The 17,762-nt window shown below is 49.5% G+C and overlaps 3 protein-coding genes across 13 annotated transcripts; 1 reads left to right on the forward strand and 2 right to left on the reverse strand.

The window, feature by feature from the left end:
- Positions 1-786: 786 nt before the first annotated feature.
- Jmjd6 (jumonji domain containing 6, arginine demethylase and lysine hydroxylase) lies at positions 787-7,953 on the reverse strand. Of its 3 annotated transcripts, none has more exons than XM_057774948.1 (7): positions 7,551-7,953; positions 6,788-7,176; positions 4,820-5,106; positions 4,108-4,205; positions 3,543-3,631; positions 2,680-2,818; positions 787-1,162 (listed from the first exon to the last, which is right to left on the reverse strand). In XM_057774948.1, exons 1-7 carry the CDS (start codon positions 7,677-7,679, stop codon positions 1,031-1,033), a joined length of 1,263 nt encoding a protein of 420 aa, XP_057630931.1. In that variant the 5' UTR covers positions 7,680-7,953; the 3' UTR covers positions 787-1,030. The 3 variants fall into 3 exon arrangements, 2 of the variants coding, with proteins under 2 accessions (XP_057630931.1, XP_057630930.1); XR_009057408.1 differs by having other exon boundaries at positions 1,023-1,162; positions 3,543-3,636; positions 4,070-4,205; XM_057774947.1 differs by lacking the exon at positions 3,543-3,631 and having other exon boundaries at positions 4,070-4,205; positions 7,551-7,951.
- A 79-nt stretch (positions 7,954-8,032) lies between these two features.
- On the forward strand, positions 8,033-14,085 carry Mettl23 (methyltransferase 23, arginine). 2 transcript variants are annotated; one of them, XM_057773620.1, is made up of 6 exons: positions 8,225-8,311; positions 8,679-8,775; positions 12,489-12,593; positions 13,284-13,521; positions 13,599-13,683; positions 13,772-14,085. In XM_057773620.1, exons 2-6 carry the CDS (start codon positions 8,746-8,748, stop codon positions 13,932-13,934), a joined length of 621 nt encoding a protein of 206 aa, XP_057629603.1. In that variant the 5' UTR covers positions 8,225-8,311; positions 8,679-8,745; the 3' UTR covers positions 13,935-14,085. The 2 variants fall into 2 exon arrangements, with proteins under 2 accessions (XP_057629604.1, XP_057629603.1); XM_057773621.1 differs by lacking the exon at positions 8,679-8,775 and having other exon boundaries at positions 8,033-8,311.
- Positions 14,086-14,294: 209 nt separating this feature from the next.
- Srsf2 (serine and arginine rich splicing factor 2) lies at positions 14,295-17,665 on the reverse strand. Of its 8 annotated transcripts, none has more exons than XR_009057377.1 (4): positions 16,879-17,665; positions 16,311-16,621; positions 15,961-16,064; positions 14,295-15,331 (listed from the first exon to the last, which is right to left on the reverse strand). XR_009057377.1 is itself a non-coding variant. In XM_057773618.1 (3 exons), the coding sequence occupies exons 1-2, from the start codon at positions 17,238-17,240 to the stop codon at positions 16,318-16,320; spliced, it is 666 nt and encodes a 221-aa protein (XP_057629601.1). In that variant the 5' UTR covers positions 17,241-17,665; the 3' UTR covers positions 14,295-16,064; positions 16,311-16,317. The 8 variants fall into 8 exon arrangements, 3 of the variants coding, with proteins under 3 accessions (XP_057629601.1, XP_057629600.1, XP_057629599.1); XR_009057379.1 differs by having other exon boundaries at positions 14,295-14,728; positions 15,227-15,331; positions 15,961-16,621; positions 16,879-17,664; XR_009057378.1 differs by lacking the exon at positions 15,961-16,064 and having other exon boundaries at positions 14,295-14,728; positions 15,227-15,331; positions 16,879-17,657.
- Between the last annotated feature and the right edge of the window lie 97 nt (positions 17,666-17,762).

Here is a 17,762-nt window from a genome sequence, read left to right on the forward strand (position 1 = left end):
CCCGAAATGGGGAAATCTCAGACCTCACGTGACAGCTGTCACCTCCCAAGCACGGACAGGAGAGTAGGAAATGACTCACAGGCAGAGGGCACATCTAAGCCTGGCCATGGAAGGGATAACCAGGGGGGAAATGCACACAAGCACCATAGATTCAACTAGGAAGACAATCCAATTCTCCTCACTGAATTCCAGTCAATCCAAAGAGAAAGCAGAACAGAATAGAACAGCCAGGACCCTGGACTTTTATTATGCAGTTAATACTCAAGGACTCAGAGACAAAGGCAACAGGACTGTCACTCACCTGCAGCGGTCAAGCACTTCAGAATGTCACTGTCTCCTACACCACCAATCAGTGCACCTCACAGGTCCAAACAGGGCCACCTTTCACTGAGGGCCTGTCACTCTCCATACAGGACAGGTGCCAGCAGACTCTTGGTTCTGAAGTTTACTTACTTAAATCCAGTTTGTCCATCCATCCGCCCACCCATGGTAGCCTGGGCAGTCCTAGAACACCACCTGTAGACCAGGCTGGCCTTGAACTTGAGATCTGCCTGCCTCTGCCTCCTGAGTGCTGGGATTAAAGCTAACGCCACCCACACCTGGCTTAGATCCAATCTTGTTTTTCTGTTTCTCACTCTTTTTAAACAAGTCTGGAGGGATGGTTAAGATGTTATACAAGAAGCCAACAGCTGTTCCAGGTGTAGCCCAGCACACACACACACACCACAGGAAAGGAGCACAGAGAGACTCTAGTATGCCCAAGGAAAGCTGTCCAAGATATAAAATGAATTGTTTTTATTAAATAGATAAAGGGCTTCCTTGGCACCATCCACACTCCTTTGCCCTTAGGATAAGACATGACCATGGAGAACAAGTCACTGTACCAAACGCTACAAATTCCCACTCTGAGCGTCCTCATTCTCCGGTGTGAGCTCCCTGGTTCTGCGGATTCCAGTGGGCTGCCCTCCCGAGGCTTGGGCCTTGCCCGTGGCAGCCGGCACATCCTTGCATAGACAGCAGCCACATGTGGTCACCTGGAGGAGCTGCGTTCTTTGCTCACACAGTCATCCTGTGAGGTAGTGTCCCCATTTCCCACCATGCTGCACGTCCTCCTCTTCTTCCTGCGGTGTGTGGTCCCATCACCTTCAGATCCAGACTCACACTGGATAAAGGGAAGGAAAAAACAATTTAGGGCTGGGGGATGGTTCTGTGGGCAAAGGTTCTTGATGCTGAACTTCATCCCTGGGGCTCACATGGAAGGAGAGAATCAACTACAAGTCATTTTCTGCCCTTCACATCTGTACTACGGCAAACGCTTCTATGCAGAGGCACACCCATAATAAATCAATATTAGAAGCCAGAGAGACAGCTCAGTGGCCAAGAGCACTGCCTGCTCTTCTAAAGGACAAAATTCACTGTGAGGTTTGTATACAGAGAAGCAATGTTCAGATAGCAAATATATCTTTGTAGAAAGATATTTCAAACCATAATGTTTATTTTTATTTTTTATTTATTTATTTTTTTGTTTTTTTGAGACAGGGTTTCTCTGTGGCTTTGGAGCCTGTCCTAAAACTAGCTCTTGTAGACCAGGCTGGCCTCAAACTCACAGAGATCTGCCTGCCTCTGCCTCCCGAGTTCTGGGATTAAAGGCATGTGCCACCACCGCCCGGCCAAACCATAATGTTTAAATAAAAAAGCAGGGTGTGGGGGGCTGGAAAGATGGCTCAGTGGTTAAGAGCATTGACTGCTCTTCCAAAGGTCCTGAGTTCAATTCCCGGCAACCACATGTGGCTCACAACCATCTGGAATGAGGTCTGGTGCCCTCTTCTGGCCTGCAGACATACACACAGACAGAATATTGTATACATAATAAATAAATATTAAAAAAAAAAAAAAGGATGTGGTGATGCATCTTTAATCCCATCACTCAGGAAGCTGGGGCAGGTGGATCTCTGTGGGTTCAAAACTAGCCTGGTTTACAGAGCGAGTTCTAGGACAACCACATACAGAATGAGACTGTCTCAAAAATAGAAACAAAACAAAATAAAACAAATTCTAAAAACAAATCCAGCTCTCAGGAAGCAGACAGGTGGATGTCTGTGATTTTGAGGCCACTTGGTCTGCATAGTGAATTCTAAGAAAGCGGGGCTGCATAGAGAGACCCTGTCTCTTAAAAAACCAAAAAAGCTGTGTGGTGTTGCATGCCTTTACTCCCAGCACTTGAGAGGCAGTGCAGATGGCTCTACAGAGTAAGTTCCAGGACAGTCAGAGTTACACAGAGAAACCCCGTTCCTAAAAACAAAAAAAACAAAATTCACCTGGATAAAAATCCCTCTTTTTCCTGAATTACTAGGCATTGAAGATAGAACCTTCCTAGGCTAGGCAAGTATCAGTGATGGTGCCGGTGACATCAGTTAGGGCGTAGGGCCAGTGTTAACTAAAGCAGGTTTGCCTGTTTCTGGGCTTCGGTGTTACCATCCATAGGCTTTGTGGTCAGAACAAAGCTGGAAGCCCCACTGTGTGCAACCCCCTAGCACCCCCAGCACCTCTGTACAGATGGAGTTCACAGGCTTGTGAAGCTGGGAAAGGGTGCAGTTGCAGGAATGGCTGTGCGTGAGAATCCTGTGCTCCCCTCTCCCCGGTCTGAGGGGCCTGGGCACCGGGCACTGAGGGCCTCACCTCTGAGTCCGTGTCGGAGGAGCTGGAGCTGGAAGAGCTGGAGGAGTCACTGGAGCTGTCAGAAGCGATGCCTGTGGACTCTTGGAGGTCAACAGCGTCGGCCAGGACTGCCAGCTCAGGGTGCTCCTGCTTCAAGATCCTGAAGGGCAAGAGGTACTGTTCTCAGGGCTGTGACAGTTGGTGAGAACACCCACTCAAAATGACAGACTCAAAGTGGAGGACTCCATTGCTTGCAGCACCTGGAAACCCCTAGTGCACCAGCAGGAGTCGCTCCCAGAGACACAACTGGGCTAGGACACACCACGTGGGCTGCCCACATTCGCTGAAGGAAAACTACATTCTAGTGCCACACGCCTGAATGAGCACCAGCCACACACACACACCTCTGGAGGCCGAGTTTCCTGGGAGAGGGGGAGGTCCTTAGAGTCCTCCCTGGAGAGAAACAGCTCCTTTCCTACTTTCCTCCCTAAGTCTTTTCTAGCTGATTTGTTTTCTTTCTTTTAAAGTCTTTCCTTCCCACAGCACAGTGCTAGTGAAGGGGGTGGGGCTGGTTATATTATACTAGAAGGAGCAGAAATAATTAGGTTTATAAGAAATAAGATGTCACACAAGAGAGCCCACCCCCGTCACTTGGAAGAGAGACTGAGCTGACGCTAAGAGCAGCAGCCCTCCCCAGCAGCAACCTAATCTGACATCCACTGTGACCAGCAACAAAGGACCTGCGTACGCCAGGCCTTGGAGTGGCCTGCAGGGCAGAGCGAGAGGGCCTCATGCCCAAGAGTCCAGGGGAATAGAAGCCACCACCCTTGCTGGCCTCTCAGCAGGGAGGCAGAGCACTGAGCAAGCCAGAATCCCTCTCTTACCCCGAGAGCTGGTCCCTCCAGGTCAGGGTTGGGACACAGTGGCACGGGGTGGCTGGGGGTGGCTTGCACTGCCGCTGCCCGTGCTGTATCTGTTCTGTGGATAAACAGAGGAGCTAAGTCTCCAGGGCAGTTGCCTCACAAGAACTGAAGGTAGTAAGTTCAAATGAATATGTTTCTGGGGGGAAATAAAGAAAACCTCAACAAAGACTTTTTTTTGGTGCTAATGCTAGTTTTTATTTTTAAAAAATAACAAACCAAAAAAAAAATAAGAATAAGAAAAAGGAAGAAAACAGAGTGAAAACAAAAGAGAAACAATCCCAACTGTGACTGTGACCAAACATGCAGAGCTGCTCCCTGCCACCTGGAGGCTACAGACACCCTGACAGCTGGCCCTGACCTTGGGCCCTCTCTACCACAGGTTCCAGGGCCCAGCTACTCCCAAGCACAGTACTGCAGCAGACAACGCTCCCCTTTCCATCTCTGGGGAAGGAACTGGAACAAAGCAGAAGAAAGGAAAGGTTTCTCACCTGTACCACTTCCTTGACAACTTTGGCCTCCCTCTTACCGTCTTGTGCCACACAACAGGGAAGTTGGTACTGCTGGCGAAGTTCTGGGTGATGGCAATGGTGGTGTCAAGATTGAGAACAACATGCCACCAGCCCCCTGGAAATCCAACAAATAAATAAAATTATCCAATAAATAATTCAGTAGGGATCAGCCCCGCTGCTCCTGACCAAGACCACAGGCGGCCTGGTGTTTAACTCTGCACAGCCATGCCCTCACTTTCTCTACTGTTTACGGCTGCTTTCCTGTTAGAAGGCACAGCTGGGAGCCGGTTGACAGACTGTCTGCCTCAAATGTGTTGACTCCTGGTCACCGAAAGCTGCGACTAACACTGTAAAGGCAGAAGTTTTAGGAGAATCCCTAGCCTCTAAATATTTTCACTTCTGGAAACTTCATCTATCGAAATGTAGCTCTGTCTGGCTGGGATTTTCCAACTCAGCCCAGCCAATTCTGCCCTCTAGCAAAAGCCACAAAAAGCAGGCAGAGCCTGGGACTCAACTTAGGGAGAGCAGGTAACAGGGTCTAGGCCCACGGAAAGTGGAGACAGATGCACTTCCTTTGACATAGAATCCTAACCCTATCATCACAGCGGGCATGTATGACAGGAAAGGACTTCTGTCTCATTCTATAATTCTACCCCAAAATAAGAACTCAGTGCAACTACAGAATACAGTCAGAGCTGGGAAGAATAGCTTTTTCTGGCTCATCTATACCTGGTACAAAGACAGTCTCTCCTGGTTTCTGTAATATCTCCAGGGGTTTGAATTCTGGCGGCCAGGTTGGAAGCTGTGTCCGTGGATAAATAACATTAAACCAGGTAATGGCTTCATCTTGTTGGTTCCCCCCTTCTTCTCGGGTCACCTTGATGAGTTCTCGGGGAGTGCTTGTCGGGAACAGGCACCAACGCTTGTGGCCCTGCACTAAGGCATTCCAGGCACTGGTTCCCAGAGGGTCAATGTGAATCCCAGTTCCAGAACGTGGTGGCCCCATCACAAACCACCTACAGGATGGAAATATGAAGACATGAAGCATGTACCCGGCATGAAAGTAAAGTCTCTGTGGTATGCCACTACACATTGTGCTGTGTTTACTTCAGAGACGTCAAATTCTAGTATGCAGCATTAAATCAATTGTATACGGACTGATGTCTAACAGGAAAAAGAAAAATCACTTATAGAAATTATTGCTGGACATTTTTAAAAAGACAGGTTATTACCAGTAAGCACAGACTCTTAAAAAAAAAAAAAAAGAAAAAAAAGACAAGTTATCTATCAGCTGCCTGTGGTAGCCCAAGCTTTTAACCCCAACACTCTGGAGAGGCAGGTGGATCTGTCAATTTAAGGCCTGCCAGGGCTACAGAGCGAGACCGCCTCCAAAACCTCAAACCTAGCTGGGCTTAGTGGCTTTTGTTTTGTTTTCCAAGACGGTTTCTCTGTATAGCTCTGGTTGTTCTGGAACTCGCTCTCGTAGACCAGGTTGGCCTCCAACTCAGAGATCTACCTGACTCTGCCTCCTGAGTGCTGGGATTAAAGGCCTGCACCACCACTGCCTAGCGTCTTTAATCCCAGCACTCGGGAGGCAGAGACAGATGATCTGAGTTGGAGGCAAGCCTGGTCTACATAATGAGTTCCAGAACAACCAGAGCTACAAACAGATTCCTCTGAACGCTACATGCGTGCTGTGGCACATGTGCCCCTTAATAAATAATAAAACAAGCTGGGCGGTGGTGGCGCACACCTTTAATCCCAGCACTGGGGAGGCAGAGGCAGGCAGATCACTGTGAGTTCGATACCAGCCTGGTCTACAAGAGCTAGTTCCAGGACAGGCTCCAAAACCACAGAGAAACTCTGTCTCGAAAAACCAAAAATAAATAAATAAATAATAAAACATAGCTGGGTGTGGTGTTGAACATATTTAATCCCAGCACTAGGGAGACAGAGGTGGGCAGGATCTCTGTGAGTTTGAGGTCAGCCTGGTCTACATAGGAAATTCCAGGGTAGCCAGGAATATACAGTGAGACCCCCCAAAAAAAAACCAAAAATAATAAATTACTTGCAAAAATACAAATACAATTTTTTATTAAGCAATTGTCTCAGCCGGGCGGCAGCGGCACACACCTTTGATCCCAGCACTCAAGGAGGCAGGGGGATCTCTGTGCGTTCAAGGTCAGCCTGGTCTACAGAGCAAGTTCCAGGACAGTCAGAGATACACAGAGAAACCCTGTCTTGAAAAACCAAAAAAAATAAATAAAAGTAAAAAGGCAGTCGTCACAATTGAATTCTACATTTAAATGCCCTGGGGCTGGACTGGAAAGCTGGCTCAGGCTAGGAGCACTGACTCCTAGGTTTAATTAAACACCAAGGTTTAATTTAATTCTCTCAGCACCCACTCGGTGCAGCATGGTGGTGGCTCACAGTCATCCACCAACCCAGCCCCAGAGGATCAGCCGCCCTCTGGTCTCCTCAGCACTGGTGCGCAGACTTGCACGTAGGGGGCGGAAAAAGCGCTAGATGACAGGAGACTTAGAGGACTCTAGCCAGGTGTCTGGGTGGACCCCAGAGCAATGGAATTAGTCCTCCAAGCAGACCATAAAGGAGCCACTCACTGCTTTCACAGGTTAGAATGGGCTCTGCTACCCACCCTGCCTCGGGCTTCGGCACACTGGATGCGGAACACTTTACCTGTACGGGGGCCTGCGCTTCTCGCCTGCGTACTGGAAAAGATCATCCGTGAAAAACTTGGGCACCTTGTAGTCTTCCAGAAGTTTCCTTCTCTTGGGGTGTTCGCCGTAGCTGCTGTCAAAGATGTAAAGGGGACTGTCGTCACGGGTGCTCTCCATGTACTCGATGTAGTATTTCATCTTCATCTTCACCGAGTAGCCGTCGTTATCCTCGCCGCACTTGAACTTCTGGTTCCGGTATTTCCTTTTGAGGCGCTCCAGAGTCCATTTCTCCTGCGCGGACCAGCCCTCCTGGGCATTCAGCAGAACCACGGGCTTGTAAGGCCTCTCGTAGCGCTCGACAAATTCCTCCACCGACAGCTGCACAGCATCAGCCCGCTCCACGTTATCCTGGGGGAAACAACAAAAGACCTGTCCCGTTAAAACACAGAACAAGTCCGGTGGCGGGGAAAGGTGTCCCACGGGGCCAATTAGCAACGACACACACCGGCAACGACAGGCATAAGCGATGACCGCGCCTCTGGCTCCTCCAGGGGGAGGGAGGCCCACGTGCGTGAGAGTGAGCACGTCGCACCCAGGGCCACCCCTTCGAGGGAGGGAAGGAGGAAGGGAGGAGGGGCTGGCTCGAAGCTCCCATTAATGAGCGAGCTGTGACAGCCCGGCTGCGGGAAAGGTCTGTGGACGAGCGGCCTTCGGGGAGCGGACAGCCGCTGCCCGGAGGCCCCGCCCGGAGTCGCACACCGGCCGCCCCGCGCCCCGCTCACCGGCACGGCCGCCGGGCTCAGCGGGAAGCTCTCGTAGTAGTTGTGCCGGGTCCAGTCGAGCGAGTCCTTGAGCTCGGGCCGCGCACTCCGCTTGGCCTCGCGGATGCGCTTCTTGCTCTTGTGGTTCATCCTGAGCAGGTCACCGTCTGGTTCCGCCACGACCGCGACGCGGCTCGCTTCCTGCCACCAAAAAGCGCCCTCTCCGGCCGGCGCGGCACCGAAACGCCCTTCGCTCCGGGCAAGGCGCCTTTAAAGTCGCCTTCCAGAAAATTCACTCCCCAGCCACCTCCGGAGCTCCCGGTTGGGCGAGCAGCGGCCGTCCTCCCCGCCCCACCGCCTCCGGGGGACGGCCATTGGCCTCAGCGCCCTGCGAGATCCGCCTTCACGCGCGCCGATTGGGCGCCATGTTGGGAAGGTCGCCTTGCTGACGCCCTGCCCCGCCCCGCTGAGGCCTGCGCTCCACTTCCGGTTGTGCGTCCCTTCCCCGCCGTCCGCTTCCGGCCGGGCTCGCTGCCACCGCAGCCGTCTGGGTTTCGTTTGGAGAGCGTCCAGCAGGCCCGGCTCGTCTCGCGGCCACGTGGCACGGCCCCACCGGCCTGGCGTTCCCGCGCGCCGAGCGCCCTCCACCGCCCCCTGACCTGGGGTCCCCCGATTCCCCTCCGTGCGAGCGCGGCCTCATGGCCGGGGCTCAGCGCTTTCGGTTCCGGGAGGAGTCAGGCCCTGGAGCCCACGGGGCCGTGCTGGAGGTCCGCGTCCCGCAGGTGCGTGCAGCGGCACCCACGTGGAAGCGCTCCCTGATGGCGGTGTAGGGAGTGAGGGATTTAGCAGCAGGTCTGGTATGGAGCTCGGTGAGGGATTAAAACGTGCTCCAGTGAGTCATTGAGGGACCATGCCAGGACTGAGGCACCGAGTGTTTCTTCCGGGAAAGTGGCTTTCTTAGCCTGTGGTGCTAGCTTTGAGCTTTTTTGAAAAGCATTTACTACTATATCTTAACCCCACCACCCCACGCCTCTGAGTACTCTTGATTGAATCCAGCCGCTACCTGTTAGGCAAGTGCTCCATCACCCTTTTTGTTTTATTTTTGAGCTCAGGCAGACTTGACATTGAACCCTTGTTCCTCCTCCCTAGGATTGCAGGTGTGCGCCACCATACTCTGTTTTGTTCTGTTCTGGCTGTCAAACCCAAGACCTCATACATGCTAGGCGAAAGTTGTGCTTCTGAGCTCGTAAGTTATGGGGCCAGGGGTTACTGTCTCCAACACCCCAATAAAATTTTCTGCATCTGCCGTGACTTGTTCCTCCGAGTTTATAGCTACCCTATCTCCGAATAATGACTGTCCCCTGATAGTCGGGTTTACAAAGGCTTTTCAGGTTGTAATGTGAGCAGCTATCCCAGTAGGCGTTCCCGGCAGCAGTGGCGCAGAAGGTGCCATCCTATGCTGTCACCTGTAGCAGCCTGCATTCTTGGCAGACGCTTCTGCCCAAGTGAAGTAAAGATTCTTTTTTGTTTTTGGTTTGTTGAGACAGAGTTTCTATGTGTAGCCCTGGCTGTCCTGGAACTCACTCTGTAGAACAGGCTGCCTGATGGGACTAAAGGCAGGATGAAAGCCTCGGGGGCCGCCTCCTCCACCACCACCTAGCAAAGCAGGTGTGCTTGACTGTACTACAGAAAAACATTTCAAGGCAAATCAGTATGAAGCAGAGTGGGCGGCTATTAACAGTATAACCTGGATTTAAGTTTGGGGGTATATAGACGTTTAGGAAAAGGACACAATGCATAGGTACAGGCTTTACAAGTGCAGAAAGCTGCACTTAACTGTCTTAATAGCCATATGAACGATTTTTTTTCTTTTTTTTTTTTTTTGGTTTTTCTAGACAGGGTTTCGCTGTAGCTATCAAACCTGTCCTGAAACTAGCTTTTGTAGACCAGGCTGGCCTCGAACTCACAGAGATCTGCCTGCCTCTGCCTCCGGAGTGCTGGGATTACTGCCCAGCCATTTGCACGATTTTGTAGCTTCTGAAGCTAAATTTAAGGGATTTCTAAGAAACTTTTCTTTTAGTAAATAAGATCACAGGATGGGGGCTGGAGAGACAGAGGTCCAGAGTTCAGTTCCCAGCAACCACATGGTGGCTCCCAACCATTCCTTGTAGGATTTGATGCTCTCTTCTGGCATAAAGGTGTACATGCAGATGAAGCACTCATACATAAATAAATTTTTTTTTTTTTAAAAAAAGTCCCAGGGTGAAATTAGTGAGGTGCATTGAACAGGAAGGATTACAGTGATGTCAAAACCATGCGCTACAAGAGTCAAAGGAATCTTTAATTATACTAGGTCCAAGGGTGTTGACATGTTTATAATCTTTTTCGTGAAACTCTTAGAAAGTTGCTGATTACAACTGGAAAAGCTGTGAGGTTATATTCAAAAGACAGACTTAGCTGGGCAGTGGCGGTGCACACCTTTAATCCCAGCACTCCGGAGGCAGAAGCAGGTGAATTCTGTGAGTTCAGGGCTAGCCTGGTCTACAGAGCAAGTTCCAGGACATGCTCCAAAAGCTATAGTGAAAACCTGTCTCAAAAAACAAAAAAAAAGACAGATTTAATTTCACTCCAAGGAGTTCCTCTATTTTAATTTTTTTTAGGGTAGTCTCATTCTGGCTGTGGCTGTCCTGGAACTGACCAGGCTGGTATTGAACTCACAGAGATCTGCCTGCCTCTAATTGCTGAGGTGCTAGGATTAAAGGTGTGTGCCACCACCACACCCTGCTGCTTCTTGTTTGCTGTTTTAACATTTGGGTTTGAAATCTCTCTATAAAGAACATTGTTCCGCTGAAACTTCACAGTGAATTTTGTTAGTTGTACTGATATTTGACCCTTACCCGATGAGAGACTTCAGCCAGAGTCTGAGATGAGATCTTTACTTTCCCATGTCTTCTTGATTTTCCCTGCCTGTCCTGCCTCAGTAGTTCAGTGTTAGAAAGAAAGACAGCATAAGAGGCAAACCAAGACAGAACTTGATTCCTGTGGCCTCCTAGTGACTGAGTCAGGCAGGGTCTTATGCTTCTCTTAGGCGCTGATATTTTTTTGTAGCTCACTGTGCACCTCTGGCTGGCCTGGAACTACCAGCAACCTGCCCACTCATGCCTTTCAAGTGGATTAAAGCCATGCACCACCATACCGTGCTTCATTTTTAAAAAAAAGATTTAGCTTTTGCTGGTCATAGTAGCCCATGACCTTAATCCCTCCTTTAATCCCAGCATTCAAGAGGCAGAGGCAAGAGGATCACTGGGAGTTTGAGGCCAGTGTAGTCTGCATAGCCAATTCCAGGACATCCAGGGCTACATACCGATTATGTCTCAGAAAATGAAGAGCAGGAGAATCGCATTCCGAACTGCTAAATCATCTATCTACCCTTATTTTTTAACCCTGTAACTTCATTTATGTATATATGTATGTGCGTATACATATGTATTTTTTTTATGTGTCTGACGTTGGAGTTGCAGACAGTTGTGAGCTACCATGTGGGTGCTGGGAACTGAACCCTGCTTTTCTGGAAAAGCAAAGCTATCTTCCCAACCCCTATTTATTGTTGTTATTTTGAAATCGGGTCTTGATATTTTGGCCTTCCTGTCTAGTGCTGGAGTGAACACTGTCCCATCACAACCATCCATGCAGTTCCTGAATGGACCTCTGATTCCTGTACAGCTTTGATAGTTTTTGTCATTCTCTGTCACCCTAGCAGGGGCACCCATCTCAGGAAGACAGGCCAGCTTTGATTTCTGTTGCTAATATGCGGTGCTTTGTGTGTGGCATTGAAAATTATTACCCTATGGAGATCATATGTGCAGTGGAGACAGAAATCCTGAAGTCTAGCCCTGATGGCTTTTGATTTGCTATGTAGATAAGGTTGGCCTTGAACTTATAATAATGTTCCTTCTTCTGTGTGATAGAATTACAGCTGGGAAGCACATCCTGAATGATTCTAGTTCTTTCCAAAGACTATCTTTCCATCTTTCAGCTCCACATATACCTCCTTTTGTGAGACATCTAAGACTGCAGGGCTTGTCATTAGCGTCCAAGTCATCCTTGACTTGAAAATCTCCCAAAAAATAGGGATGAAGGGTAGGGCTTGTCCAACATCATCTTCTTGTACTTAGAATTTGTAAATTTCTGTGGCCAGGAGATGCACAGGTCAGTAGGAGCTGTGCCTAGATCAGACCAGAGGCACTTTTCTGGGCAACCCGTCTCCATGTGTTACACCCTTACTTCACCTTGCTTTATTATTGTAGCATTTATTCATTTATTTAATACTTACTGGTTTTTCAGACAGGATTTCTCAGTAGCTATAGAGCCTATCTTGAACTTGCTCTGTAGACCAGGCTGGCCTAGAACTGAGATCCACCTGCCTGTGCTAGGATTAAAGGCATGCACTATCACCACCCGGCTGTAGTAGCAAAATTACCTATTCTTTGCTCATTATTGTCCAGTAGTTATACTTATGTACTTATATAGTTATGTACAGTGTACACTCTAGCCCTTAACTGTCCCTGAAGTCTCAGTTTAAATGCTTGTGGAAGGGCTAACAGATGACTCGGGTAGAGTACTTGCTGCTCTTACAGAGGACCTAGTTTTAGTTCCCAGCACCCACATGGAAGCTTAGCCATGTTTAACTCTAGTTCCAGGGGCTCCAACACCCTCTTCTGGTTTTAGAGGCACTAGGCATGCAAGTGGTACATATACATACATGTATGCAAAACACTCATGCACATAAAACGCTTAAGGAACTAGCACTATCGTCCACAAAGCCCTTGGTTACTCAGGATTGAAGCCAGCCTAGAATAGTTTCAGAACTGTAGGTCGTGTAGTAGAGAACAGGACCATCATGTATGTGTGTCAGGACTGACAGTGCATAAAGTATTCACATGGACATTTTCTTTATAGGTCCTGCATGTCCAATATGGGATGTATGTTTGGCCCTGTGCTGTAGTCCTGGCCCAATACTTGTGGTTTCACAGAAGATCTCTGCCAGGCAAAGCTGTCTTAGAGGTAACAGGACCCAGTTAAGTTTCCACACGTGAGCTATTAGTATTATGTATTTTTATATCAGGTAGTTTGGCTGGCTTTGAAATTCCAAATTAGTAAAATCCTTCACATTTCCAATTAAAAACAAATACCGTGTTGGAGAGGTGGCTCAGCCATTAAGAACACTGGCTTCAATTAAGAGGTCCTGGGTTCAATTCCCAGCAACCACATGGTGGTTCATAACCATCGAAGGGATCTGGTGTCCTCTGGCATGTAGGCAGAACACTGTACATTCTTTGGCAGTGTGGCACACATCTTTAATCCCAGCACTTGGAAAGCAGAGATAGAGAAAAATCCTTTCTCAAAAAAATTCTGGATACTGATTTAGCTATAAAGGCAATAGCAGTTAGCAGCACAACTGGCTGGCTATTCAATCCACCCATCTGTCCTTTGTTCCAGATCCCATTTCCAAGACAAGACAAACCTGTATTGCAATTCAACTATTTTTGCAATATGGAAGCAACATCCTTTGATTAAGCAGGCATATGTGCCACTTTTCAGCAAATCAACCTTTAAATTCAGAGTGCTGGTTGCTGCCAGAGGCAGTGTTACCAGCCTGTAGTCCCAGCCCTGGGAGCAGGCAGGCCAGAGTTCAAAGCCAGCCAGGGAGCATAGTCTGTCTCATTTTGAGTCCCAAATTTTATTTTCATTTAGATTGGAGCTGGAGTGAGTCTTCCAGGTATTCTGGCTGCTAAGTGTGGTGCTGAAGTCATACTATCTGACAGCTCAGAGCTGCCCCACTGTCTGGAGATCTGCCGGCAGAGCTGTCAACTCAATGACCTGTCATACATTCAGGTTGTAGGGCTGACATGGGGCCACATAACCAAGGACCTGTTGTCTTTGCCACCACAAGACATCATTCTTGCATCTGATGTGTTCTTTGAACCAGAAGGTAAGCTTAATCTGCAAAAAAAAAATCCTAGCATGCACATGTTGCATTAAACTCACTGCTGTTCCCCTCCACCCCAGATTTTGAAAGCATTTTAGCCACTGTGTACTTTCTGATGCAGAGGAACCCCAAAGCTCAATTTTGGTCTACCTATCAGGTCAGGAGGTGAGTATGGACAGCTTCAATTTGCTAATTTTTCTTAATGATAATAAAAAAAGGGCATGAATCATTAAAAAAAATTATTTCCTTTCAGTGCTGACTGGTCACTTGAAGACTTGCTCTACAAGTGGGATATGAAATGTGTCCATGTTCCTCTGGAATCTTTTGATGCAGACAAGGAAGATCTGGCGGCGTCTGCCCTCCCAGGAAGGCATACTGTTGAAATGCTGGTGATCTCCTTACAGAACAGCTTTTGAGTTGTACCTCTAGCTGTTCGGGGACAGTGTCAAACTCAAAACACCTGGCATTAAGATGAGCCGTGTGCCTGAGATGTCATGCACAAGATACACTCATGGGCAACAACTTTTTTAACAAATTAAAACACTGGAAAAGGACTTGGATTATTCTCAATCATTAACCAGGACACACTCTAGATTGAGACACAATTTTAAGACCTCAAGATGCTACTGAAGTATTGGGTTTAGGTTCATCTAGCATTCTCCTAGTGAGGGAAATGGTATTCCCTCAACATTTTACCTTTACACTATAAGGCCATTAACATTCAAAGTAATGCATAATAGGTCTTTAGATTAAACCGAGGAAAAAAGACCAAGACATATTCTCAAAAAAGCTAACACCAGAAAACACTTTAATCAAACTACAGAAACAATGGTTATAGTACAGAATATTCATAAGCAAAAGATACACCATGTTTTTAAGTACTTACAAAGTTACAAACCATTTGCTTCCTTAACATTTTCTGATTAAGTTCATACACGAGGATCAGATTTACCATTTTTTGAGGGAGGGGGTGTATTTATCATCAGCTAGGTGTGCTCACTGTATGCTCCATTATTTATATGCAAGGCCCGGGTGACTGGAAGTGCAGTTGTCAGGCATTTTAATAAACTGGACAGCCATTTGTTTCTGCACGACAAGGCATCTTTACACAGGAGCAACCAGGAGAAAACAGGAAACAGCCAAGCACTCTGCACTGCAACACGCCACCTTAACAGCTAACCAGCATTACTCAACTGCTACACAACTGCGCCTAGTGCACAAAAATACATAAGAGAAGAGATTAGAATTGTATTTGGTAAACAATCCTTCAAAAAAAAATAAGTCTTTTCACCTGAAAAGTCTTTATACAAATTTGGGTTCAGATTATCATTTAGACCTGAAGGTAAATAACATATATAAACAATGACACCAACTTTCATGGGTTTTAATTCTAAGGAGTGAAGGCAATGCTGAGTCAATCTGCTGACAGCTTTAGGCTGTGTGTAATGGCTGCAAACGTTTCCTTATTAAGTCAGGAGGCCACAAATTAGGTTACCAATCTGTTTAATTTCAAACAAAAAAAGTCAGCACTATAAACAAAAATGAAATTTTACCTCAAATATCCAATCCAATAATGAAATCTGAAGTCGCTCACCTCACTAAATTACAAGAAATTTGAATAACAGCAACACAATGGCACATAAAATGATGTTTGCCACCTGAGGCAGATTAAAACAAGTAAAAAGTTAGACAAATGTTACAAAATAACCTTTTCAATAGCCAGTTGCTTGTTCCAAGGACTCTTCCACTGACCGCTGGACTGAGTTTGTGGTCCTTTCCCCAAAGTCCTCTGTTAAGCTGCTTGCCGATCCATCTAGGTTTGAAAAGAGAGAGGTTCAGCTTACCGTCTACTACCACACACACAGGTGCCCAGTGCACATGGTTTCAGTTTCAGACACGTACTTACTAAGGCTCTGGTGAAACAAGGAGGTTACACAAGGTTCCACCTGGCCATTGTCAGTTCTTTAAAGGCCCAAATGAGAATTCTCCCAGAGGCTACCACCAGCACAAGTCTGAATGTGATTCTTGGTCAGATAACCAAGGCAAAAAAAAAATGGCAAGGGGAGGAAGAAAAAAAAGAAAAAGCGGGAGGGCGGGGTGGGGCTGTATCCAAATAAAACTTGCTATCAGAAATTAGTCTACCCTTTAAGATGTTTGAAAATGAAACATTTGGCAGTTGAGGATGTTCTTATCAGCTACTTAGGGCCCTTTCCTTTAAAAAAATAACAGGACCAAACAATTTGAGAGTTAAAGACACACTATCCTTTCCCCACCCAGTGCAATACCTGTAACTTCCTTTTGGGATTCCAAAAGTTCATTGCCTCTTAATCGCAATTCATTTGCCACATCCATTAGAGTAAGAAGTCCCAGTCAGTACAACAACAGTTGAACTGATTGTTTTGCTCTATGAGGATAGTGCATCTTTAACGTGTAAAGACAAACCTGCTCCAATACACGCCCACAGAAACTGGTCCCTGGAGGATCAGCCAAATCAGTTAAAATCTGCAATACTGGCCAATATTCTTTTATCAAACAGGAGACCGCAGCTTTAAAGGGGGAAAATGCAGACGTTGGATAAAAACAGCAAGAAATAGTCATTTTCATTAATAGGTCTCAAACAGTATGAAACAGCCATTATTACTTAAGCTTTACACAATCCTCTCTGAAGACCCCTCTTCAGCATTACTCCCAAAGCCGAGTAACTTCAGGAGTCACTCACGCTAGCATGGCTCAAAAAACCTACTTCAACCCCACGGGACTCAGGCTGCGGCTCGGATTCCTGCAGACATTACCGTTTTCTTAGGAGGACACTGCTCCTTCTTCCTCTGGAGACTTGGGGGGGCTCTTGGAACGCGACCTAGACTTGGACTCCCTCTTGGACACGGGCGGAGGACTCCTGGATCTCGACCTGGACCTGGACCGCGAGCGGGATCTGGAGACCGAGGACGACTTGGACTTGGATCTTCGCGCAGACCTGGACTTGGAGGTGGACCGCGAGCGGGACCGGGTGCGGGACCGAGACTTGGAGCGGCTGTAGCGAGAGCGGCTCCGGGACCTGGAACGGCTCCGGCTTCGAGACCGGCTGCGGCGACGGCGCCTTGGGCTGCGGGCGGGACGCGAGCGAGACAGCGTGAGCGAGCTGCAGGCCGCCGGCCCAGCCCCGCCCGATCCACCCGGCCCGCCGCCATTATCTGGCCGCCAGGCGCCATTTCCCTCGCCGCGAGGCGGGGTCTCGCACGGGGCGGTCGGGCCCGCCGCCGCCCAGGCCGCGAGGGAGGGGCCCGCTCCACGTGCTCCGCGCACCTTTGTGCGCCCGCCGGCCTCCCGTCCCGCCCCCGGCCGGGCCCTCGCCCCGCTCACCTGCGGCTCCGCCGTCCGTAGCCGCCGCCGCCGTACCTTCGCGGTGGCGGGCCCCGGCGGCTGTGGTGCGAGTCGGGCGGACGGCCGTAGCGCGCCATCTGCACCCGCAGCTCGCGGCCGTCCAGCACCGCCCCATCCATGGCATCCATGGCGTCTTCGGCGTCGCGCTTGTCGTGGAAGCGGACGAAGGCGAAGCCGCGCGACTCCTTGGTGTAGCGGTCCCGCGGGATGTACACGTCGCCGACGCGGCCGTACTTCTCGAAGACGCGCCTCAGCGTGTCGGGCGAGGTGCGGTAAGTCAGGTTGTCCACCTTGAGGGAGGTCATGCCCTCCACATCGGGAGGCGGGCGGCCGTAGCTCATGGCTGCGAAGCGGCGAGCGGGCCCTCGCCCTCAGCAGGATCCGCGGCCTCCTCTGGCCGTGGCGGCGGCGGCGGGCCGCGCCTCTCTGGGCAGTGAGTCCGCGTGGGGAAGCTGCGAGGCCGACGCAGAGCAGACCGACCCGACACGCTCCCAGCAGCAACTGAACGGGCGGGCCGGCGCCGGGCCGCCTTTATAGCCGCCCTCACAAAATGGCGCCCGCGCCACCCGGAAATGAATCTCCTGATTGGCTCGTCCCGTCCCGTTCCGTAACGTCGCGGCCGCGCGCCCCGCCCCCGCCCGCGCGCGCCTGCGCAGAGCGCGGCGGGCGGGCAGAAAGCGCGCAGTCACTGCGGCGGGGAGGGGGCAGCGGCCCGCGAAGGCAGTTAGAAAGCCCGCCAAATGCTCTTTCCGCCGGCGAGGCCCCGGGAGGAGGGGGAGGGGGAAGCACTGAGTTCCCACCCCCACCCCCAGGGAGGAAGAGGAAGCGCTGCCCGGCGGACCCCGCCTTCCTCCCCACGCCAA

The sequence above is a fragment of the Chionomys nivalis genome, chromosome 7 (genome assembly GCF_950005125.1).
Source record: "Chionomys nivalis chromosome 7, mChiNiv1.1, whole genome shotgun sequence".
NCBI lineage: Eukaryota > Metazoa > Chordata > Mammalia > Rodentia > Cricetidae > Chionomys > Chionomys nivalis.

Excerpts from the sequence above, each read along its gene's own strand:
- Jmjd6 (XM_057774948.1), bottom strand. The coding sequence starts at position 7,679 with ATGAACCACAAGAGCAAGAAGCGCATCCGCGAGGCCAAGCGGAGTGCG. Across the intron at positions 7,177-7,550 it reads TGAGCCCGGCGGCCGTGCCG|GATAACGTGGAGCGGGCTGA; the intron begins GTGAGCGGGGCG and ends TGTTTCCCCCAG. Across the intron at positions 1,163-2,679 it reads CCTCCGACACGGACTCAGAG|TGTGAGTCTGGATCTGAAGG; the intron begins GTGAGGCCCTCA and ends CCCTTTATCCAG.
- Mettl23 (XM_057773621.1), top strand. The coding sequence starts at position 8,228 with ATGGCCGGGGCTCAGCGCTTTCGGTTCCGGGAGGAGTCAGGCCCTGGA. Across the intron at positions 8,312-12,488 it reads TGGAGGTCCGCGTCCCGCAG|GTCCTGCATGTCCAATATGG; the intron begins GTGCGTGCAGCG and ends TTTTCTTTATAG. Across the intron at positions 12,594-13,283 it reads CAGGCAAAGCTGTCTTAGAG|ATTGGAGCTGGAGTGAGTCT; the intron begins GTAACAGGACCC and ends ATTTTCATTTAG.
- Srsf2 (XM_057773618.1), bottom strand. The coding sequence starts at position 17,240 with ATGAGCTACGGCCGCCCGCCTCCCGATGTGGAGGGCATGACCTCCCTC. Across the intron at positions 16,622-16,878 it reads TACGGACGGCGGAGCCGCAG|CCCAAGGCGCCGTCGCCGCA; the intron begins GTGAGCGGGGCG and ends TCCCGCCCGCAG.